Source organism: Ambystoma mexicanum, chromosome 7p, assembly GCF_040938575.1.
Source record: "Ambystoma mexicanum isolate Mex_15411 chromosome 7p, UKY_AmexF1_1, whole genome shotgun sequence".
NCBI lineage: Eukaryota > Metazoa > Chordata > Amphibia > Caudata > Ambystomatidae > Ambystoma > Ambystoma mexicanum.
The window spans coordinates 662,933,711-662,952,999 of NC_090939.1; the positions used below are offsets into that span (position 1 = coordinate 662,933,711).

Consider the following 19,289-nt stretch of genomic DNA (forward strand, 5'->3'; position numbering starts at 1 on the left):
TAAAGGGGAAGATACTGTGTGTTTTATAGAAGCCAATTCCTTTTTGCTGGCTCAAAACCATGTAGTGAGCCAGACATCTGGGTGTAATCCTAGTTTAGTCCCAATGATGGACATGGTTGTACTTTACTGAAAAACCTACGTCGTTAATCGCCTAGTTGTGTGGTATAGTATTATGTGGACGCCAATTGTTTTAAGTCTCCGTTATTTTCTTAATATGTTAGTTGATGGCTGCTGATTTTATTTCTACATTTTTATTTTAGATTGTCATAACAGGCTTGCATGACAATCTCTGTATTGAATTTTGCCCATGTCCTACATGTGAGAACATACTGCTCCAAAATTCTCAGCTGCCAATGCTATCACTTGCTTTGAGATGATGTTCAAAGAGCAGTGCTGTACGATTGGCACCAAACCTTAAACTCTTACAGTATTACCCAAAAGTGAAGAAAACCTTTCTTAATTCCTCCAATATATTCGATACTGAACAATGAGATTTTAATGGTGTTTATCAAATATTTCCTTCTGGTTAGCTGTCAACCTGCATAGTGTGTTTCAAATGTTTGTGCTGTGGGTTTGCTCAGGTCATTGGCCTTCGTTGAGTAGTTAGTTTTTTTTGTTCCTTTGTTACCTATTTTACTTTCACTCCTTCCTTTGATTTATGTACTGCCTTCTAGACCTATTTAACTTTTGTTATCCTATTGCCTAGGATTTGACTGCATTAGCAAAGGAACTGCGAGCAGTGGAGGATGTACGACCACCTCACAAAGTAACCGACTATTCCTCATCGAGTGAAGAATCTGGAACTACTGATGAGGACGATGAGGACCTGGAGCAGGAGGGGGCAGACGAATCCACCTCTGGGCCAGAGGATACACGAGCACTGTGAGCGGAAATTACTTGTGATCCAAGTTTGTTTTGGGAATAATACTCAAAGTTGGGATTTCTTGGGTTTGTATGAAAAGATGGAACAACATTGTTGAAACAGTCTAAAGTCAGTATAGCTTTGCTGAAGTGATTAACAGAAGCGAACCTTACCTGAACCTGCCTTCTTGCTTGCCCAATAGGTCATCGTTGAATCTTAGCAATGGGGAGACTGAGTCAGTGAAGACCATGATCGTTCACGATGATGTAGAGAGCGAACCAACCATGACCCCTTCCAAGGAGGGCACGTTAATTGTCCGGCAGGTATAGCTTTTTAGATCTCTTGCTTGCTAATGCTCTTTGATCATTAACCCTCATTCATCCTTGCTGTTTGTCACTGCATTGTAACAATTGTCCATGTAATAACCAGACAGAAGCTAGCAGCACATGCGATTGCATGTGTCTAGGGACACCCATGCCTAATTGTCACTTAGCTGTTTTGCATGCTTGCCATGATTACCCATTGCAGAAAACTAACTTTCAGAGTCCCTTAAAGTCTGTTGCAATTGGGGAAACCCTGCAGACAGAATATGTAGATATCTAATCTGGCGAAAGGTCCAGGCTTTGTTCTCTTTCAAACCTTGTACGAGAAGCCAAGAGAACTCTGTAATTTGGATGTTCTATTAGACAGCGAATCCGTTTGCATTTAACACTAACTTCTCTTTCTGGGTGCTTTATAAATGATTGACTTGTTTTCAATAGTCTGGTCCATTTTACAAAATCTGACGTGATTAAGTCTTTAGTGCTTGCTAACTTGGGATTTTAAGACTTCATGCTTGATGTTCAAATAGATAGGTAAGGGTTTTTTCACTTATCAGGTTGACTGACATCTGTCCAGTCATGAAACTACCTGCAAAAAAATAATCTTGAACTTAATTTTGTTCCCAATGTGTCAGCATAGTTTTTATGTAATAAGCTAGTTTTGTGCAAAACTTTGCATCAAAAATTAAATGCTAGCCAAAAATAGTGCATACCCAAAGTTTTCTTTTTGTTTTTGGGCTTTGCACCCTTTACCTCGAATTCTGGCATCGAGTCATGAAGTGAATTTGGGCAGTTTTGGCCGTCATTTCCTTTGTTTTCCTGACACATGTTTTGAGTAAATATATAAATCTGTATTAGGGTTTGTAGGCATTTGAGCAAGACAGGTGTGCCTGTTTTTTCTGCAGACTACAGTTGACAAAAAGCGTGCCGGCCATCATGAGAGCAATGGCTTTGCCGGTCGCATTCACCTCTTGCCAGATCTCTTGCAGCAAAGTCATTCCTCCTCCACAACCACCTCCTCCCCATCCTCAAGCCAGCCGACACCCACCATGTCCCCACAGACACCCCAGGACAAGCTAACTACTAATGAGGTATGTCACGCACCACAACTGGCGGCTTTCTTAGGAATATACCAGTGTTGGCTACTTTCCAAAGGACCTCTGGTCGTTTTGTCACTGCTTTTTACTGTCCCTTCACCCCAATAACACTTTTCTGTTCTGTAGGAGTCCCTTAACCACATAGACACCTGTAACGTTGAACCTGTACCAGCTTTTCTGATTTCATGTTCTTTCTACTCTTCATGTAGCCCATTACTTGCATGGCTTTGTCTTCTAAACCAAACTGATTATAAGAGCCACCATTGAAATTAATTCATTATTTTGTGTGACATGTGTTCTTTTAATGTTTTGCTGTAGTAGAGCTAACCAAAAAATGCATTTCTTACTGGAAGCGTCAAGCCCCACTGGCTAACCTTTAGCACGAGTTTGAAGCACCATGAGAGGGCAGTTAAGTAACTGTTCCTTAGTGTTTTTTTCTGCTGATGCTGTGAGAACATTGATTGGAGCGCGCTAATCTGGAAGCAGTTGCAGTTCATCGGTGGATGTTGCCACCCAGAGCATGGACTTTCCTGGCCTTTATTTGTGTGCAAATGTTATTGAGCACTATGGCTTCTGGTACTGCTAGTCAATAATTAACTATTGAAGCCATTGATCAGCACAGGAATGTAATGCTAGAGGGGAAATCTAAAAGAATTGTGAAATAGTCTGAACTGTGTTCTTTAAGCAATGTTACTGAGCCCCTGTCAGTCAAGTGCTCATTTTAGCTCTGTGCTTTAACACTAGGACAATGCCTAGTCCCTTATATAGCCATAGTTATATAGCATTTAAGATTACATATTTCGATGTGTGGCAACCAATATTATATGTGATATGTGGGCTGTTCACATCTTATTAGGTCATGTAAACGCACAGGCATGCCCTCCATTGACAATCCTGTGTAAAACTCAGTCTGTAATGCATTGTTGTTCAAGTGGGGTTATCAGAAGACGATGTGGAAGAAATCTGTATCGCCCACCTCTGAAATATTATTTTTCTCAAACATTACATCATGCTGATGCATTTCTCTTTCTAAAGTTGAAACTAGTCGCAGGCTGAGTTTTAAGACCAGGCATATACTTTACTGGAATATGTAGACTAGCTGCAAAGCATACACATACAGAAAGTTGCTTCACACTTTTGTAAGCACTCTTAATTTCAGTAAGTCTTAAAATATTGACTAGGCCAGAGACCCAGGCAACATCAAAATGAGCCCCCAATGGAGGAGTTATGGTTAGTGTTTCTTCACTGATTTTCTTTTAAAAAAATTTGTAACCAGTTTTCTGGCAATACATTTTACAAGGAAAAGGAGTAGTAGTCTGTGATTCACCCCCTATTTATCCTAAAAAAAATAACATGTATTTTACACTGTTTACAGGGAAAAAGTAAAAGGTTGCTTCACAAAATTCATGATACTCCAGGGCTTATTCTGCCGTACCTACATGTATGTATGTCATACTTTGTGACCTAAACCTAGGCCTTAATGACCCCAAAGACGAGCAAGCCAAACCACTACATAACATGGGATTTGTGCAACGAGTCATTAACCCGACTCACACTAAAGGACATATCCTCTACTGGCTAGCTGACCATAACTGTTCAGCCGCTATCAGCGCCAACACTCCATGTCCTTGGACCGACCACCACCTCATTCATTTCTCCATCCCAACATCCATTAAGCCTACCACCCCCTCACCACCAGCACTAGCCAGGAGCGCCCGTAAATTAACCAAAGTCAACCTCCTAACTTATCTGGAGTATCCAGCCTTCAAACCTCCTTTTCCAATGACCTTGAAGTTCTAGCCGAAGGATACAACTGCACGCTTAAAAATGTAGTCAACACCATAGCTCCTCTAGAAAGAAAGCCAAAATGACCAGGTATGCAAACTCCTGGTACACATCAGAACTTCAGGAACTACGCACCCTCAAGCGTATCGCGCTCACTAAGTCGCAAAATAATCCTCAAGACTCCACTAAAGAAGTCAATAAACTATCTACCAAATACAAAAAAGCCATTATCCTAGCCAAATCCACCTCCTTCAACATGAGAATCACTAATGCCAAATCAGAATCCAAATAGATGTTTGCCATATTCAGGGAACTAGCTACACCAGCCCCAAGACATAGTTAAAGAAGAATCCTGGTGCGCAGGCATTCAATCAGCTATGCTTAACAAATTTGATCCCTCCAGAATTCCCTGACCAATACCGACCCGCCAATTTCGCCTGCTTCTATCACCCTCTCCCATGACAAGACACACTTCTCCTTCAGAGGCGTCTCAGAGACCAAAGTCTTGGCCCTCCTCAAAAACATAAAACCCTCCCAATGCAAAGGTGATATCTGCCCTGCCAATATCATCAGACTGAGCTGCGCCTCTTCCCCCAGCAATTACCGGCCCATCACCAATCCCATTTCTGCTAAAAGTTCTCAACAAAGCTGCATACACCCAAATCCAGCACTACCTTGAAAACAACAGCATCCTAGGAAAGAGGCAATCAGGTTTCCGCCCTGGCCACGGAACTGAATCTGCTTTACTGGGCCTAAAAAACCAATGCGCTGAAATCATGGACGAAGGCAAACCAGCACTCCTTAATTTATCTGCAGCGTTTGACCCAGTGGACCATAAGAGTCTCTGCAGACATCTCACTAAACCAGCTCAATTCACTCCCAAAGCCACTACCTGGAGCACCTCCTTCCTCGAAGGAAGAGCCATGAACGTGTTGTCCGAGCAGGCTTGCTTGGCACCCACCACCATTCACTGTGTAGAACCACAGGGCTCCTGTACCTCACCAACCTTGTTTAATATATTTACTGAACGTCTCTTAGACGAGCTGGAAGCTCTCGGCATAGCATACACGAAGTATGCCAACGACACTCCAGTCCTCTTCCCACTCTCTGGATCATACGAAAATGATTCCAAAACACTGCACAACACCTATACCACCATCCAAGCCTGGATGACGGCCAACGGGCTCTGCCTTAAAGGGGACAAAACCGAAATCCTCCTAGTCGGCCCCAAGCAAACCCTAAAAAAACTTCATAAAGAATATAGCTCCTTCACCATTGGCAACAAACATCACTGTCTCACCCTCAGTAAAGACCTTGGGGGTGTACCTCGACTCCACACTCTCCATGACATGCCAAGTTAGCGCTATTGCCTCATCAGCATCTTTCGCAACGATATTGATCAATGCAGTCAAACCTTGCCTTTCTTCGCAGAACTGTCTCTCAATAGCTAGAGCCACCATAGGTGCAAAACTGGACTACTGCAATGTGCTCTTTGCTGGTACATCTACCAAAAATCTCAACAGACTGCAAATTATTCAAAATAATGCGCTCAGAGCAGCCCTAAACATTCCCAAGAGGGAGCATATCTCCGATGCTAGGCGTGCTGCACACAGGCTCCCTGTTAAAGAACGCATCATCTTCAAGACCCTAACGCTAACCCACAAATGCCTCTCCTTCACAGCCCCTGCTTATATCTCGGAGAAAGTAGTCTTGGCTAGTTCCTCCAGACCCAAACGCTCGCACTACTCCAACCAACTGAACATCCCCACTATCAAACGGGCCAAAGCGGGCAGCACCAGCTTCCCTTTCATAGCCCCAAAACAATGGAATGCCCTCCCAAATACCATAAGGAATGAGACTTCTCGCCTGTGCTTCTGCAAAGCCCTCAAAACAAGCCTCTTCAACTAGTTCACTCTACACCTCCAGGCTTGCCCCTTTGATACCTGTGTTCATAAGGTACTAGTGTAACCGGTTCTACTGTAACCCTTGAACCGTACAGCCCCTCTTCCTCTGTAAACATTTCACGCTTACCTGTTACCCGTCGGGCATTAGGTTCACTGTAACCACGAACCACAGACAGGCTGTACTTCTTTTTGGCTCCTGTAACTAAGTAAGCCTGCATATAACAGCGCCACGATGCCGGAAGGCTCCTTTGAGCACTTAATAAATGTTTGTGCAGCAAGATGCCATCTCACTGTACAAATATAACCCTTTAATTGGATACAATTCACGAAGTGTGGTGTACCATGGTATGCATATATTTACTATAAATGTAGCCTTTTTATTTGATTAATTTCATTTGTAAAGCACCCAAATCCTGAGGTACCAGGGCGCTGTTACTAGACTAGCTACACGACGCACAATAACTTAAGAACGGCATTGATTAAAGTGATATGTTCCTGCATATAAAAACAACCGTGCAGGTTAATGGCATATTTATGGTTATCATGGTTATTGCAGCCCATGTCCAAACAGCCATGTTTTCAAGGCCTTACGTAAGGACCAGTAGGAGTTTTGTGATCTTAGTTCTGGGGAAGGGCATTCCAATGATTGGCAGCAACAGTCGAGAAGCTTACCCAACCTCCTTTTGCTTTTTTCACTTTTGGAAGGGTGAGTCGGTCAGCATAGCAAGACCTGACTGGTCTGATGGAGTTCGCTCTCGAGTTTCTGGGAGAGGTATTGTGGGGCAGTATTGCTCAGGCACTTTTGATTCAACAAAATGTGTCTCGTAGTTGGAACACTTGCTCTTCGCTTAATAAGCTGCATTTTAAGTGGCATGGTCTTCAATTCATGACACTGTTTAGTGTTACACGATCTATGGGGAGTGCAGCTATTGAATATGTGCATTTGGAATTCAGCTGGTGAGTTGGGGAGATATATCAGTTTTATGCTTATTCCCCTCTCCTAGTGAGACCCACAGCACTTTTTGCTGGACTTCTGGACCTTTTTCTTTCTGTTCTGAATGAGGGGAGCCCTCTTCCCCTCATTCATTACTATTTGCTGTCACTTTTTCAAACTATTTTCTTGTTTTACCTTATCCTATGGAGTCTGCTTTCCTCCATATCTCTTAAAGGCATATGTTACCCTTTTGCAGCACACAGCATCCTATGTGCAGTGTTGCTGGGAGCCTTCTGGGGTCTCCTTTTTATATGCATTTTATATATCCTTAGAATTACTGTTTTTAAGGAAAGAGGGATACTTTGTATCCTTCCTAAAACTTTACTTATGAGAGATTAGCATACACCACCTTATGTGGATTGCTAAGGGATACCCCCCTTCTCTCTGCTCCTGTGACTTTCTAGTCCATGACAAAGCTAAAGTTATGGCTGGTGGCAGTGGATGTGTTCTACCAACGATTGTGCTATTTTCTTTACTGCAGACTGTATTCGCAGCCTCGGTTAGGCATTTTGGGATCACCTATTTTTCGCCATTTCTTGTGTGGTTGTCCTTTCTTGGCTCTTCGACCATTCTGGCAGGGGGAGGTCTGTGTGTTTTGCCTTTTGTCAGGAACACAGTGTCCCCACCTAGGCTCAAGTGTGTCTGTGAAGGCAGGAAGCTGGGGAGGAGTGTAACACTCCCCTGTCCTTTGTTTGCTGATTGTAGGGAGAATTTACATTTCTGTGCAACATTCCTCCCACCTTGGAGACCCCCAGCCCTATTGCTCCCTCTCGTGTTTTTACCGGATATATATCTGTGTTTTAACTGTTTTTGGAGTCTGACAAACTCCATAGGCATCTGCTTTTTGTGTGGTCACACACATCGCCTTCAATGCAGTGTCACTGAGAAATCCTTTAGATTTCTCATAAGGTTTAAATACCTTTTTCTTGTGTGAACTGCAGTTCCCAAGAATAGTTAAGTGAAATGAACTTCACTTACCTTTTTCTCTTTGTAGGTCCAGCACACATCTTATGTGGAGTGCTGTGGGCTGGGTTACCTAGTATCCCTTATCCTACTTTCCCATGCAACATTTTTATGTTACCCTCACTACTTTAAATGGCTGGTGGCAGTGGTTTAATTGTTCCTACCATTGTGCTTTTCTACCGCAGGCTGAACTTTCAGCTGCAGTACAGCATCAATGGGTGATCATTTTGTCAAAATGGCCCCTGTCTTCTGTTTGCTATTTTCTGTTTGTGAGGTCTCGGAGGACAGACACCCTGCTGTGTGATTGACAGCTAGGCTGCAAATGAATGGGAGAAACCTTCATAAAAGGTGATGTCTTTTGCTTGGAAGGCAGAGTCGACCACTAGACGAAGGAATCCAAAGTCCCCTTTTTTCCATACTGTATGGTCGTCCCTTCCTAGGGACGTGAGACGGAACCCTTTTCACTGGAAAAAACCTTCTACCCCTTTAAATTTAGAGGCGCATGGGGATGCAGCCCTGGGAGCAGGCGCTACCCTGTCTCCACCCACTGGCGCCACACCTCAGTCCCCATTGACACGTCGACAATATTTAACATTGCCTAATGACACCAGTATTATTCGGGGGGAGGATGGTGCGACATATGGAGAAAAGGGGACTAAGAGTACATTAGTCACTACGTTGAGTAACATATAATTTTGAATGGATTGTGTCCTCCAACGTATTCCACATGTTTGACATGTGATGTCCACAGCTGTGTACTTCGGAAACTTTTTTCCGCCGAGGGCGTCCTGCGTCAATGGCGTTGGGTCGATGTCCCTCGAAGGCCTCCGTTGAGAACGACTTTACTGGATGTTATAAATAGGACGCACGGCACCCTTAGCCTTAGCCTCAGTTCAGTTTTTTCCGCAAACGTGTTGCTTTGATGACTCGGCGCGCCTCCTGTATTCCTTGTGAATGTCTTCTTCTTTGACCCCTCCAACTCTGCGGTCTGGTTTCAAGACTTGCTGGGACTGCAAGTCTAAAATGTCGATCACCAACCCGCATCACATTTGTTTGTGGTGCCTGGGCGAGAGTCATGACACAGACGACTGTTCCAAATGCCAGTCAGACTGCTAAGGCCTTGCAGGAGTTTAAGGGGAAACTTCGGGTAGGTAGGGGTTCTAGACCCAGCAGGTCTCGTAAAACTTCTAAGGGTATGTCCACCGATGATTCGAGGGGCAACTCTGCGCGTCGGGAGTCCCGGGGATCTCCGTCCCGGAGTGGTTCCCGCCATTCGTCCTCATCTCGGCATTCCAGGAAGCGCTGTCACCGGTCGCCTTCCCCGTCGTCCTCGGAGGATGGAACTGCAAGGAAAGTGGCATGTCCGACTAAGTCCTCGACTCCAGAGGAATGGGCTGCCTTTGGAAGAAGCCGGCAAGGAACGGTCTCGATCAGTGGCTCCTCGGTGCAACTCATCAGGAACCTTTAAGGTCCCATTCGGACAAGGCTCAGGATGGTCGCAAGAGACGTGCTTCCAGGTCTCGGTCCTCACCCCAAGCGAGAGTGCAGAAGCCTGGTAATGGCTCGAGCTCGGTGGCGTGTCTGTCGGATACCAACGTCGAAGCTTTGCCTTCGTACCAGCCCTTGGCACCGGTGTCGAAGTTGTTGACATCAAAGCAGTCGGCCCTTTCGACATCGAAGCCCTCAATGCCTTCGGGGCCATTTGGTCGGAATTTACCGCTGGAGATCCCGGCTACTGTGGATTCTCCAAGGAAGGCTACTTCCAAGTCTGTGAGGCCTGTTATGGACTCCAGACACGCTTCTGTCCCAAGGCAGGACTTTTACCTCCTTCTGAATTACATCTATGAGGAGGAGGCGGCGATGTCAGACTTCGATCTTGACCCTGTTGAGCCTGATGTGGCTCCTGTCTTTTCTGGAGACAGTCAATTGGAAGAGTTGAGGCAGTCTCTTCATGATGCTAGTGGCTTGAACACTTCTCCAGAGGTGGAATTTGCCAGGCCTGAGCCCGGGGCTCATGCTGAGTCGTCTTACAGGAGGCTCATAGCTAGAGTCACGGTGTATCTTGCCAGGTCCAGTTCTCCTGAAGCTTTTGTTCAGGATGACTTAATGGATATCTTGGATCAAGGTCTGTCCTCTGATCCAGTCTTACCTATTCATCTGACCTTGCAGAAAAGGGTGGCGGCTGCTTGGCAGTCACCGGAATCTCTTCCGGCAGTTAACCAGTCATTAACTAAAAAATACTGCCCTTCCGGTAGCGACTCCAGCTACCTTTCCTCTCACCCCACTCCTGAGAGTTTTGTGGTTCAGGCGGCTACGGCCGCCTCGAGGCAGGCGGTGTACCCTGCCATCCCTCCCGATAGGGACGACAAGCGCTTCGACGGTTGGGCACACAGTGTTTTCTGTGGGGAGTATGGCGTTGAAGTCCGCCAATTCCACTTGTGCCTGTTAGGGAGAATTCTCAGAAATTTGCTTACTTCCCTTCACCTTAGAGATCCCCAGCAACTTTGCTGGATTTTGAGGACTTGTTTTTTTCCCCTGGAAAGAGTGTGAGCCTTTTCCCCCACTCTCTCAGGTATTTTGATGTGTGTTTTACTCTTATGTTTTTTGGTTATGGAGTTTTAGATAACCCCATAGGCATCATCTTTTTATTGTTGTCACACAGCACCTTTAGTGCAGTGGCACAGGGGTGTCCTTTGGACTCCCCAAGGTTTAAATACCTTCTCCGGGATGAACTACCGTTTCCCAGAGAATGTTAAGTTAAATTGACTTTACTAGTCTTTTTAAATTCATAGACCCAGCACAAACTATCTTCCTATAGAGTACTGGAGGGGTTACTTAGTATTTCCTATGTCTAAAAACTCTTGTAGCTGTCAAAAGCTACCCTTTCCTATTGAAATGGCTGGTTGCATTGGTTATATAACGAACTACCATGATTTTTCCCAACCGCGAACACCGGTAGCTAAAAATCGGGGCCGCCATGTTTTTCAATATGGCACCCAAGACCCCTCTGTAAAAACTGGCTCAGTCATCTTTTTTCGCTGTTTCTTTGTGGAAAGGTTCCTTTGGTGTTTAACTGTGTGCGCCAAACCAGGTTTAGTCCCTTTGTTTGTGAGCCTTTGGCGGGCTTCAGGACTGAAGTCCGCCCATGGGGTCTGAGTGTCTGGGGTGGGCGGGAAATGAGTGAGGTGCCCGAAACTGTGCTTGGTCGCGATTGGCTGGCTGACTGTCGGGCAAGGACAGCCACCCTGCTTGGTGAGTGGCAGCTAGGCTGGAATGAATGGGAGAAAACTGTTTAAAAGGTGAGTCTCCAGGACTGCAAGGCAATGTCGACCACGAACGAAAGAACCGAAGACGAGCTTGAAGAGGACGGCTGCTACAACTCCTGGACCATTGGTTTGCCTGGTGAAGCCCTGCTGCAGGTCCGAATCGCCAAGTTCATCTCGACCGAGAAGCCCTTCAAGGACGACTTCTCCCTTTGAGTTGGTGGGACCAATAAACTCGACCCTTAAGCCACCTGGATACCATTCTCAGAGCTGGTTGTATTTTCCTCAGATTGCTGCAGGAAACTGAATAACCAGGGAGAGGGACACCAGTGTGTGTGCTTGTCTAAAGCTACCGGAATTGAAGATGTCTTTGCCAGCTTTTTTGACAAGTCCCTGTGCAGTGCAGGAGTCCCCCAACGTCCTCCCTCTTGCCCCCACAACTGAGGCCCAGGAACAGCGAGATCTGCAGGAACTGCCAGGAACAGAAGTCTTCACCTGCATATTTTTCTTCATTGTAAAGTACTGTGAAAACCCGACCGAGAGAACTTAACTCACTGCGAAAGTGCTTGAAACTTGCAGGCCTAGTCAGTTTGTGACCCAGCATACAAATCTTTATTTTACGAACTACTTCTGAGAACTTTTGCAAAGACTTTTCAGTGTAACTACCAGAACTGCCAATCCTATACAAGACATTAACCCATTGACTTTGGCCTAACCTATTGCATTGAATTGACTCCTCTGGCAACCTCAAACTATTTGCATTGTCTAAGAGTAACTGTAATCTTTTTATTAACCTATGCCTTTTTGCTCCTACTTCAAATGCTCTGAATGCCATTTTACTCCTCCTTCAAAGTAATTTAAATGCCTCAGAACCTGACAGTGTGAAGTGCTGAAGTAGATTTTTGTGTGATATAGATTGCCTCCTTCTAGTGAATGTTTTATAACTGACTGTGAAATGCATTGTGTTTACCAAGAAACCTTGAGTGTAAGAGTTTATTTAGATACTAGTGATTGTAGACCTCTGTGTAACATCCTTACAGCTCGCATTCCCCTCTTGAGATGAGCCTAGCTGCTCAGCAAAGCTACCACAGAAACTTTGTAGTGCAGACTTATACCAAAGGTTGGTTTTGCTTACACCTCTAGTCCTAGTTGTGTGTAGTGGTCCCAAAGGGTACTGCATACAAACTTAGCCTAACACTGGCGCCCTGAATGATATCCATGTTAACTTGTGATAGGCTCAGGTGCCTGAGGGAGACCTGCTGAGGAACCACGCTGTGAGGGCTAACTTCTACAGGGTGGGGTATATGACCCTGCCCCCCTGCTGGGACAGGAGATGGGCTGGCCCCAGCGGAAGGTGAATGGGAGGTCTGTCCGAGAGGCTGAGCAGTTCATAGAACCTTTGTCTCGCTGGCCACCAGGGAGCTATCGGGAAGATACAGAGGTGACAAGCTTCCTTTATCTTCCGGATTACCCTGGTTACCAGGGGTGTGGAAGGAAAGGCGTAGGCCGTCATGCCGTCCCACCGTATCTGTAATGCGTCGCCCAGGCAGCCTGGGCCCTGCCCCTATCACGACGCAAACTGATGGCACTTCCTGTCCTTCTAGGAGGCAAACCGATCCACCTGATGGTGCCCCCATCTGCTGAAGAACTCCATCAGCACCTGGTCGTTCAATTGCCATTCGTAATTATCTGCTCCCAGTCTGCTGAGCCTGTCCGCTTCAAAGTTGGCCTCCCCGGAAGGTGGACCTCCACGAGGTAGATGTTGTTCTTCAGGGCCTATTCCTACATGCTGACCGCTAGGGTGCACAGCGGAGGGGACCTGGTACCACCATGCTTGTTGACATAGTACATGCTGGTGGAGTTGTTGGTCTGGAGAAGGATAGACTTGCCCCCAATGTGCAGAAGGAAATCTCGGAGAGCTAGCCAGATGGCCCCGAGTTCCAGCTAGTTGTGACTCCTGCTGTGTCCAGACTCTATGGACGCTGTGGCTGTCTAAAGTGGCTCCCCAGCCGTCTAGGGAGGAGTCCGTAGTGATGGTGACCTGCAGAGATGGCTGCTGAAAGGGCTTGCCCGTCCACAGGTTGCAGTCCCTGGACCACCAAGTGAGGTCTGAGTGGAGAGATGGAGGTATGCTGATTAGCTCCACTTGGGAGCCCTTTTCCTGATTCAATGAGGATGCGAAGTGCAGCTGTAACCTCCTCATCCAGAGTCTCGTGGGTGACACGGCCAGTAGGACCGCTGCCATGATACCCAGTAAGTGCTGGTACCACCAGGCCGATGTTACTGCTTTGGTAAGGAAGTGCATAGTGGCCCTCTTGATGGCCGCAATCTTGTCCTCCGAGGGAAAGACCTTCTCAGAGCTTGTATCCCAGATGAGGCCCAGGAAGGTGACGCTCTGTGTGGGCTACAGCAGAGACTTCTTGAGGTTGATGGTAAACCCCTGGTCATGGAGTGTGTTCAGAAGTGCAGAGGAAGTGTGGATAACCGCCTCTGGAGATCTCGCCCTGACTAGCCAGTCGTCCGGGTAGACGTGGTGGCCCTGGGCCCTAAGGAGAGCTGCCACTGGATTCAGGAGTCTGGTAAATACCCTGGGGGCTGAGTCGAGGCCAAAGGGTAGCACCCTGTACTGGAAATGGCAGCCCATGATCCTGAAACGCAGGAAGGAGCAATGTGGTTGCCAAATCGGGACGTGTAGATGTGTCCTTCAGATCCAGGGAGCACATCCAATCGTCCTTGTCTAGTGTCTCCGCAATGAGTGCTGGCGTAAGCATCTTGAATTTCTTTTTTTTTTTAATCTTTATTTATTAGTTTGCATTAAATAGTTACCCACTTGGGTATTCAACTACCCCAACCGTGTTCCCACCTGTCCCCCAACTCGCCTCAAAAGACTCACAATTTACATCTGATATTCGTTTGCACAGCCAAAGTTCATATACACTCCAGAAGCAAACACAGTACAAAATTAAACATATGCCAGATCCATAGCAGTACTAACAAAGTCACTTTTGATCCGCTTTAGCTATTGAAGGCAGGCCCACATCGCCTGGTGACGCGGCCCGGAAAAGAGCTGGGGGACAGTGCTGCTTGTGCTTTATCCAGCTGATACTGCCGGAAGGGAGGCCAATAGTCAAATGGGCAGCTAGTGCTCGGAAGTGTAGAGGCAAACATAGTTTCTCTGCATTCACAGAGGGCCATACATTCCAACCACCTTGCAAACGTTGGTGTGGGGGGGGGGGTGAATTGTTAGCCTTCCCCCAGGCTCTGGCCACTAAATACCTGGCAATTACTGAGGCCATGCCCAGGAGCTTCTTTTCGGTGAGGGTGCCTTCCTCGATCAAAGCCAATAGCCATGGTTCTGGTGAAAATGTTCACGTTGAGGTTAACATCTCAGACCTTACCTCCTCTACACTACCCCAGAAGGCCCTAATGTTAGGACGACTCCAACTAACATGATAGAAGTCTGCCCGTTCTGCATTGCACCTTTTAAAAGAGAAAGTGCTCTGAGGGTAGAACCTGCTTAATGTAAAAGGGGAGTAATAAACTTGGTGCACATACTTATAGTAAAGCAACCTGTAGCAGCAATTAAGGGAAATATATTGTGACTGGACACAAATGGATTTCCACTGTTCCTCATTCAATGTTTTGCCCAGGATGCCTCCTGCGTAGCTCTGTATGCATGATTCTGCACCACCCTCCCACCCCTTACCAGTTCATAAATGGTGGATACTAAATTCTTGGAAGACGTAGGGTGTATTTTGTAACACTGGGCTGGATGAGGGGATGGGGCACGTGGAAAATCTGGCCATTTGGTCCTAAGGGTACACTGCAATCTGTAGTAGTGAAGTAGAGTAACAGCATCCTGTTCACCTCTAGGATTCAGCTCATCCCCTAATACAAAGCGGCCATCCTTTACTAGGTCCCCCATGGTGTGCACCCCCAGTGATTGAAACCGCTCTCTGAAGGACCTGTCGTATGTGAGTGGGATTCCTACTATATTATACATTGGCAACTCTGGTAGAAAAAAAGGAGATGTTCAGAGTATTTGATTTCTCTTTTCCCACTCCTTAAAGCGGTGGGTTGGATCTCATCCCTAGGAACCGAGCCTCTGTCGCTCCATAACATACCCAACAAAGCATCCGGATATGCAATGGCTGTGGCTATCTGAACGTGGGGGGAGTCAGGGCTGGGAGAACTCCATCCAGATATATATTGCACTTGAGCGGCCAGGAAGTAGAGGTACATATCTGGGTATTCAAGACCACCCATCTCAAAAGGTCGGGCCAGGATGTTGTATGCAATCCTAGGTTGTCTACCCGCCCATACCAGCCTTGTTAACATTCTCCTGACCAGAGACCAATACCTTACTGGGGGCCATATCTGAATGTTATTATAGACATAAGTTTTGGGAGTATTACCATTTTTGCCAGTGCTAAGCGAGCAGCCTGAGATATTGGAAGCAGGATCCAAGCTTCCACCTTCTGTTCCAAACTGTTTAATGGTTGGTTTTATACACCGTCTCTCTACTTGTTGAAATTGTAATACCCAGGTAGCATACGCCCTGTGGGCACCATCGAAATGTATTGCCCACTTCAGTTCTCTGAACTGCCGGAGCTAGGGGGAGGACCTCAGATTTCTTCCAGTTGATCCTGAGCCCAGAGAGTTCCCCCGAATCTAATCACCTCTTGCATCAGTGGAGGAAGGTTTTGGCGGGGTATTTAACATGGAGAAGGACATCATCTGCATATAGATATGATGGACAGATGCATGCATGTGCGGATCCCTCGCTGCGGATGTAGATCTCGAATATGACAGGCCAGGGGTTCAATCGCAAGTGCAAATAAAATCGGGAAGAAGGGGCATCCATATCTGGTGCCACATGTAGGATATATATGAGTAGAAGTGACGCCATTTGTGTTTATATAGCCGCTTGTGGTGCCGTGTATAGAAGTTTAACCCATTTAATATAAATCAAGCCTAGACCAGGCCGCGGGAGCACCTCAAAAAGGAAGTACCACTCAACAGAGTCCAACGCCTTTTCGGCATCTAGGGCGACGACTGCCATTGGTATTTCCGGTTTGATATGTATAAGGGTGAAGAGGCGCAGTAAGTTATTCTGAGTGGAGTGGCTGGGCGATGAATCCTGCCTGGTCTGGTAGGACTAGAGCTGACATGCGCGGGAGTAATCGATCGGCAAGAATTTTAGCCAATATTTTATTATCAGTATTTATAAGCGAGAGCGGCCTGTAAGAGGAAAGCTGTAGGGGATCCTTCCTGGGTTTTAATAAAAGCATTATTTATGCCGTTCTCGTGGATTCCGGGAGGGTGCCACTGGAGGGGGCGCTGTCATACATTATAAGCAGGTGGGGGATAACCAGGTCTGCGTAAGCCTTATAAGATTAGGCCGTAATAACATCTAGGCAGGGGGCCTTTCCGTTGGGGAGCGAGTTTATAGCCTTACATACTTCATCCTCAGTGATGGGGTCGTTGAGAGCGCTACCTTGTTCGGGGTCCAACCATCCCAACGCAACCTCATCTAGATAATGTAGCAATATGTCATGTCCAGGAGTGGGACGCGAGGCGTACAACTGGTCGTAAAATACTCTAAATTAATTGTTAATCCCCTTCAGATCTCTTATACGGGTTCCATGTCGATCCTCAATTTCAGCTATGCTGGTGGAAAGGCGCTCCCTCCTGATGGCCCAAGCCAGGGTTTTACTAGGTCTGTCCCCCTCTCCATATTGGGCAGCTAGAATTGGATCACCTAGGTATCTTTCCTCATTATTAGCCAGCTCGCGCAGTGCCTCCCTATGCATATTAAGCTCTTGTCGTAGCTCAGGGGTGTCTAAGACACACTGCTGTTTTTCTCCCTCGCGTAAGGCCTCCTCCAGCCGCCTCATGGATCCCCTAAGCGCCTTCAATACGCCCGCCTCCCTTGAGATGCAGCATCCCCGCATGTACACTTTAAAGGCTTCCCAAATTATGGCCGGATTAGGAACCGAACCTACATTGGTTTGAAAATCTGTTTGTATATCTTTTTCTGTTTCCATGCGAAATACCACATCCTGCAGGGCGGAGGCTCTGAAACGCCAGCAAAGCTGGCTGGGGGGGGGACGCACTGTGGACCAGATTCCAGCTAATACTGGAGAATGGTCAGACAGGGTCCTAGGAAGGATGGTGGCATCTATTACCGCTCTGAGGATAGTCCACCACGTAATCGATTCTGAGGAGCTACCATGGACCCCAGAAAAAAACGTGTAATCCTTCTCAGCAGGATGGAGCCTCAGTCATATGTCATGCGGTGGTCAGTCATAATGTAGAATGCAATAATGTCGAAAGTCAAAATGTCTTTGTTTTCTATAAAAAAAAAATGTCAGACCAATAATGTCGAATTTTTTCTACATTTGTTCGAAAATAAATATATATATATATATATATAATTAAAATGTGTTGAGTATGAGGGGTGAGAGGATGGTGGGGGTGTGGGGGGGTGGCTGGGGGTTGTTGGCTGGGGGTTGTTGGGTGAGGGGGGTTGGGGAGGGCCCCCCCTAGTAAATGATACTCTTCTTGTTTATGTATTTATTGATGGTGTCCAGTCAATTGGTCGAAAAAAAAACTGGTCGACTGCAATTTGGTCGACGCAATTTGGTCGAAAACCAAATGGTCGAATTTTTTTTTTTATTTATATATTTATTTTTCGGGTTTTCGTTTAGTAAAAAAAGGGGTTTTTAGAGAAAAAAAGGGGGTTGGGGGGACCCCCCAAAAAAATTAAAAAAAGGGTTAAAATAATAAAAAAAAAAATTCGACCATTTGGTTTTCAACCAAATTGGTTCGACCATTTGTCTGGTCGACCAATTTTTTTCGACCAAATGTCTGGCAACCTTTATTGATAGTGCTAGTTGACATTTTTTTCGACATTTTTTTTCTAAAAATTGACTCTTCATTATATGTATAGGTTTTCAACATTATTGTTTTCTACATTTTTGTAAATCGACATTTTTTTTTCTACATTATGACTATAAACCATGTCATGCAGGTCATAGCACTGTGAAATGTTAGATCATGCTTTGACCGCCTGTGGGAGGGTTAGATGTGACGTAGCGGATCTATCCATTGCCAACGTCAGGGCAAAATTGAAGTCGCCAGCCCATATCCTCTCATACCCTGTAAATCTATGGAGTTCTCTAGCGCACTGATGAAAAAACTCAGGGGAATCTGTGTTCGGTGCATAAATATTCACTATTAGGAGCCTGAGACCAAGCATTTCACCGACCAAGATCAAATATCTACCCTCTTCATCTTGAATCTGTTCATGTAACCTGTATTGCAATGTCCTGTGGATATAGATGGCCACCCTCCTGGAATGGGATGAATATGAGGAGTCGTACCTGTGGGTGCCCCGCCCAGGAAGAGCAGCACCCCTGGCCAGATGTCTCTTGTAAACATAGTACATTCACCCTGTGGTTCCTGCTAAAGTTGGCTATCAAGCAAGTATTTTTCTGATTGGTCAGCCCTCGTATATTCCAGGTCAGCACAGTCAGACTCGGCCCATGCTCACCGTTTATTGCAGCCGCCCTGTCGTTCTAATTTGGACAATAGGCTCAGCGGAATATCTGGAATGGAGGTGTATGGAGCAACATAAATCACTTGGCAGTAATGTGATAGAGTGAGTCTTGAAGGGCAGTAAGAGCATTGTGGAGACTACGGCTATCCGAAATGTTCTCCCCCCCGACCCCTCCCATACCATAAACATGCTTACTCCCGACCCCAACCAGCACCCTTCCTCCCTCCCCGAGCCCACCCACGCCAGAAAACATAATTTACCGGCTCCCCCATCCCACCCCTATCACAACTTGTCCAAAAACTTAACCAAACTGACCCGCAGAGCCTGCAGGAGTCGAGCACTAAGGGCGGCCAGCGCGCTCCAAGCGGCCGAGGCAGTGTATAATTGCCTCTGGGACCTGCCATCAGGGGTCCAGAGATCACCAATGTGCGTTACTTAATTGAACACAGAGGGGGCAACTTCCTTGTCCAGGCACTCTAGGCATGTTGTGGTGAATGCCTTGGGGATCCACCAGGCTCTGGGAGATTCGAGGCAAAGTGC

General features: G+C 46.3%; 1 protein-coding gene across 4 annotated transcripts in view; it reads left to right on the forward strand.

The window, feature by feature from the left end:
• The window catches only part of MAP4K4 (mitogen-activated protein kinase kinase kinase kinase 4), a 917,846-nt gene that overhangs the window by 780,136 nt on the left and 118,421 nt on the right, over positions 1-19,289 (forward strand). For 2 of the 4 annotated variants that reach the window (XM_069636727.1, XM_069636729.1), the window contains 3 exons: positions 707-882; positions 1,065-1,185; positions 2,088-2,273. In XM_069636727.1, the coding sequence (XP_069492828.1) occupies positions 707-882; positions 1,065-1,185; positions 2,088-2,273 (483 nt within the window). The remainder of the gene's footprint in view (positions 1-706; positions 883-1,064; positions 1,186-2,087; positions 2,274-19,289) is intronic. The other 2 variants (XM_069636728.1, XM_069636730.1) reach the window with 1 other exon arrangement.